Here is a 5,670-nt window from a genome sequence, read left to right as displayed (position 1 = left end):
ACGTCCCGTGAGATCTAAAAATTTTCATAGCTCGGAAACTTGCTACTCTTTCTTTTTTTTTCAAGAAAGTCATGTTTAAAGTTATACAGGATGCGGCAATTTTAATTGTGCTAATGTCAACCTCTGAATTCGAGACCACGTAAATCATTGCGTTACATCGAAAACAAATTTTGTTTCAAACATAGCTCATTTTTTACTGCTTTTCCTTAAAAGTTAATATTATCTTTTTTTTCAGATAGAGTGATAAAGTTTTGACCGCGTTGAAATTGACTCCCTTCGGGTCAGTAAAATCTTCCGGTTCCATTGATACAGTTATTATCCGTCCTTTAAAACCAAAAGAGCAAAATCATATCATTCCTCAATTTCTGTACTGTAATATTTCGACAGGAAACATTTCGGGTCCCAATTTGAGTAGCTTTGAAGACAACTCTGGTACAGAGAGGGCAAAGTGAATGAAGACAGATGTTAGAAATCTATGGTCAAGTTAAACGAACATGTCGGATATTTTACATGCACCGAGCAGATTTATTAAAAGCTCTGGTACAGCTGACGGTAAGTTGATTCGCAGCATTTCACTTGCTAACAAGCAAAATTATGATGGAATTTGTTGGAAGCGTGAAGTTTTACCCTTTTCAAATTCTCAAAATAACCAATGCAAAACGAGATGCATAAACGTCTCTAGAAATAGTATACCCGAAGGGAAAGAAAATGATTGCATTGTACTTCTAAGGCAACAGAATTCTCGCGTTAAATCTGCACCAGTTCACGCATCGGAGCATAATGAAATATCGACGTTTTTCAAATCGGACAGCACATCAAAGGAATGGGGAAATAACCCGAGCGGCGAAAAATCAGCAAAGCGCCGGCCAGACTTGGTCGGTATTCTAAACCAGATCAAGCTAAATGGTTTACCAGCCGGCACTCCAATTTTGACCAATGTCGTCCAGCAGAAAAACTTACTCCGAGTCATTATCCCAAACGTGAGAGAATTGCAACACTTTGCGGAAGAAATGAAAGGCAACAAAACGTTCCAACTGCTCAAAACTAGACCAATCAGAGTGGAACTTATGGGGAGAGATGTGAAGAGATTGTCACGTGAGAAGACAGTTGAGTTAGAGAAGAGCGAACAAAGAGAGATTGAGAAGAGAATTGAAGCGGATGTTGTGCTGAAAGTGTTCTTGAATGGATGTGATTACGCAACTGATCAATTTGTGAGTGTATGTTTGTCCGTTGTGAACAGAAATGAAGAGGAACAGAAACAAGATGTCAGACAGAATATTCCAGAAGAAGAGTGGCTGATTGTGTCTGTGTATTTGAAGCATCCCAACACAGATGAAAATGCTTACAGAAAAGATTTTAAGATGAAGTTCTCTCCTCAACTTGAGAAAGGAGGAAAAGGGTTAGTGAAATTCATTGACAAGAAAGAGTTGAGCAAATATATCTCACCGGTGGATGGCTCAGTTACTATTGGGGTGTCGATTCTAATCGAATCACTTGATTAATCCTTTTACCCAGGATGAACGCAAAAAAGGAGTTTCACTTTAAGTTGTATATCATTCTCATTATTCATAATAAGTTATACATGGTTTCATGAATACTAAAAAACCAATATCCTAACAAAAAGATCAGATAAAATTAAGAAACTATGAAATTTCATATGTTAACAACTCACGCTGATCATTTAACTCGCACGCAGTGGCATTATAGTCTGTCCGGCAGATCAGAAATTTCTTTTGCCCTATACAACTTGGTGGAAAAAAACAATTAACAAAAAAGTTTATCTGTGTTCTGTAATATATGCAGAGCACAAGAGCTCAATTGCGTTAATGTAGAAGTTCGCTGCCGTTCCTTTATCTCTAAATAGCCAAAAATGGAAGACAAAGACATCTTCGTCATCTTCATGGAGGACTGTGTCATTTGGGAGAACTATTTAGAGTTCCATTGGGATACCATAGCGACATCAACTCTAACGAAATTGAATTAAAAGCCACGCCAGAATTTAGGATTTATTAATCTTAGCCATTATAACACCATATTTGGTTCGTAATAATCTTGAGAAATGTCATATATTGTTCTCGCTACTCATATAGAGATCATATATGGATCATAGAAAACATTGAAAGATCATACTGAGAGATTTTTAAAGTCTTAAATGAAACCATGTAGCTGACCTTAAATCGTTTACTAGGAATGTTCATCACGGGTAGCCCAATTTAAAACATCAATTATCATTAACTATGAGCAGGGTTGTCCTTGCAAGTCTTGACCAATCGCATCAATTAGATTTAATGATCAAAGAAGAAGGACGAATTGTTGCTTAATATTGATCCACTAAACCTATCATTTCTTTCCTTTGCTTCAGATGATTCATAGGTTGATCTAATTCAGATTATGATGGCCTATAAGTCATGACCGCTTTCGCAACTGTTTTCCACGATAGTCATTTGTCTAATACTAACCGGTTTTAAAGTACACATTAACTCAGATGAATATCTAGAATTATTTTACTAATATTTTACTCAGTCATCGCCCGTGGAGCTCACTCGCATAAAGTAGTGGAAAATAATTACCATCACTCGCAATTAATTTCCAAGAGGTTGTTTCCCCTTGTATTAAGAAATGAGGAGGCAATTTTGTTGGTTACCACTTGTGGTGTTCCCCCTCAAATTTCTCCATATTCAGGAAAATAAATGAAATTCGGACTATTTGACAACTTAGCACGTACTAACACAAACTATACACTTTCGAAACTTGCCATATCTGACTCAACAATTTCGGTAGAACTCTGCATGAAAATAATGCAAAACTAGCGCAAATCCAAAGCCTTTCAGTCATCTAAGGAGACTCGATTCTCTTAGAATCACTCTCAGAGACATTTTGTATATGCCCTACTTCACAATTTACAAACTTCCCTGAGTTTGATGTAAATCAGAAAATGATAAAATGTGAATATGCTTCTTTATATCTGCTTCAATTGTCGAAATGTTCAAGAGATTTTGAGTAAAATTTGCTGCAAATCGTTTTCAAAGATTCCAGAATTTATATTCAATCTTTACATAATTGTATCGTCTTAGTGACAAATTTTTTATCCAGATTGGCACAATTCAAACATTCAAAAAAAGTTTATTGTGTTCAGGGGCAGGAAGAACCTCCAGAATTCAGTGGAGTGTGAGGTCTTAGTAGAATCAGCGATTCTATTCAGCTCCCTATTCTAAAACTGGAATTAATAAAAAACCTAATAATTCCAGATGGGGTTGTGAATATTATAATAAATTACAGGGTTGAAGGCTAACTCCTTTCCTATGCGACAGTCAAAATCAAAACAACCAAATTTTATCGAACAATGCTCTAACTAAAAGTACAATGGGTGCGATTTTAAGAGAGTTATTTTTCCCATTTGTAGAAGCCAACATCGACAGCTTTGTTTTCGAGTCAACTTCAGCCTTCTAAAACACTAGCTCCAGGTCGACTGCTGGTCGCCTGATTTCTTGTTTTCATGTTTTGACGTTTTTTCAGGAAAGATGTCTTGCACACGATTTTGTATTCAGAACTCTCTTAACGTACTTAACTACAATCCAAATTAATCCGTTGAATTGCATATTCTGGTAAGCTTTTGGTCCCCTTTGATTGCATGGTTCCAACAAGGAAGCTCGGTAATGCGCGTTTGCACATAATGTTTCGACCCCACTCATCCACGTTTTGGTTTAACTGTTAACCAGATGAGGAGGATATAGAAAACTTTCAAAAAATCACCCAACGTACAAAAACTCAGACTATATATGGTTCTTACTAATGTCAAGAAATGTCTTAGTTTGTTCTCAATACTCACATAGAGATCAGATATGGATCATGATAACATTGTGGGATCATACTTAGAGATTTTTAAAGTCTTAAATGAGACCACCTGGCTGATCCCAATTTGCTTACTAGAAATATTTTTCGCGGGTAGCCCATTTTAAACTCTATATTCAGAGAATTAATAGAGAAAAGAACGGTTGGAGAGAGAAAACAACGGTTGAAAGCTAATTCTTTTACTGTACGACAGTTAAAATCAAAAGAGCAAAGCTTTATCGAACAATGCTATAACTAAAAGTACAAGGGTGGCGATTTCAAAAGAGTTGTTTTTCCAATATTTAGGAGCAAACATCGACAGTTTTTGTTTTCGAGCTCAAATTCAGCATTCTAAAACACTAGCGACAGGTCAGCTGGTGTTTGCTTGATTTCCTGTTTTCATGTTCTTTTTCAGGAAAGATGTCTTTCGAACAATTTTGTTTTCAGAATTCTCTTAGAGCACTTAACCACAATCCAAATTATTCCGTTGAATTGCATATTCTGGTTAGTTTTTTTGGTCCCCTTTGATTGTATGGTTTCAACAAGGAAGCTCCGCAATCTGCGTTTGCGTAGAAAGTTCTGATCCCGCTCATCCACGTTTTGGTTTAGCTGTCTACAACATGAGGAGGATTTAGAAAACTTTCAAAACTCAGCCATCGTACAAAAACTCAGACCATATATGGTTCTCATAAATGTCAAAAAATGTCATATATTGTCCGCACTACTCATATAGAGATCATACATGGATCGTAAAAAACATTTTGAGATCATACTTAGAGATTTTTAAAGTCTCAAATGAGACCACGTAGCTGATCTCAATTTGCTTACCAGAAATTATTTTCGCGGGTAGCCCATTTTAAACTCTATATTCAGAAAATTATTAGAGAAAAGAACTTTTCAAGAGAGATAAGAACGGTTAGCGCCTAATCCGTTTCCTATACGACAGCCAAAATCAAAAGAGCAAAATTTTATCGAACAATGCTATTACTGAAAGTACAATGCTGAGATTTCAAAAGAGTCGTTTTTCACATTTGTAGGAGCCAACATCGACGGCTTTGTTTTCGAGCTCAACTTCAGCCTTCTAAAATACTAGAGCCAAGGCAGCTGCTCATCGCCAGATTTATTTTTTTCATGTTTTGAGTTTTTTCAGGAAAGATTTCTTTCATACAATTTTGAATTCAGACTCTCTAATTTTGAAAACAACCAAGTGCAAATTGATAAAAAACAGTACGTATAAATTGAGTTTATTAGGAAGTTCAATTTATATCCCATACGAAGCAATTGAGAACTGCCATTATCCGTAATATTTTAGACGACTACAAGGAGAACGCATAAACGAAAAAAATCAATTAGATTTATCAGGAAAGCAAGACCATTAAATAAATAGGCTATTCACGAAAAACGGTAAATAATTTCAATTGCGCATTTCTTAAACGCCAATTTTAAGCAACGCATTAATGAGATAATTGAGAACGGAAACAAAAAAATCGAAATGAAAATGCGTAGTGCCAAATCCAAGAAAAGGTTAATTGAATATAAAACCAATGTGTCGCACAGAGAAGCTAGAGGACAGGATCAACAATGATTGCGCAAAAGGTGGACCTTCAGGTATTCAATCTCTTTCTTGGTACATGCGGTCATGATGCAATTATTATAGTTAGGAGCCTATTGAGTTCGAGGATTTTGATAGACACTCCGCACATAGACATCAGACTGGTGATTCAAAATTATTTTTTCCGTAAAGATAAAAAAGTAATGACAGAAAAATCTAAATTTTTGTCCCTAATACAACGAGGAACCAGACGATGATATTCTAGAACGTCTCAGAGAAAATTTTTT

General features: G+C 35.9%; 1 protein-coding gene across 3 annotated transcripts; it reads left to right on the top strand.

Annotated features, from left to right (window-relative positions):
• Positions 1-202: 202 nt before the first annotated feature.
• LOC142337119 (uncharacterized) lies at positions 203-3,017 on the top strand. 3 transcript variants are annotated; one of them, XR_012758929.1, is made up of 2 exons: positions 203-1,575; positions 2,189-3,017. XR_012758929.1 is itself a non-coding variant. In XM_075386216.1 (2 exons), the coding sequence occupies exon 1, from the start codon at positions 495-497 to the stop codon at positions 1,500-1,502; it is 1,008 nt and encodes a 335-aa protein (XP_075242331.1). In that variant the 5' UTR covers positions 203-494; the 3' UTR covers positions 1,503-1,545; positions 2,189-3,017. The 3 variants fall into 3 exon arrangements, 2 of the variants coding, with proteins under 2 accessions (XP_075242331.1, XP_075242332.1); XM_075386216.1 differs by having other exon boundaries at positions 203-1,545; XM_075386217.1 differs by having other exon boundaries at positions 203-1,548.
• Positions 3,018-5,670: the final 2,653 nt, after the last annotated feature.

Source organism: Convolutriloba macropyga, chromosome 3 (assembly GCF_964194025.1).
Source record: "Convolutriloba macropyga chromosome 3, txConMacr16.3, whole genome shotgun sequence".
Lineage (NCBI taxonomy): Eukaryota > Metazoa > Xenacoelomorpha > Acoela > Convolutidae > Convolutriloba > Convolutriloba macropyga.
This window is presented reverse-complemented; position numbering and strand designations above follow the sequence as displayed.

Bases quoted from the DNA above. Each gene is read 5' to 3' on its own strand.
- LOC142337119 (XM_075386216.1), top strand. From the start codon at position 495: ATGTCGGATATTTTACATGCACCGAGCAGATTTATTAAAAGCTCTGGT.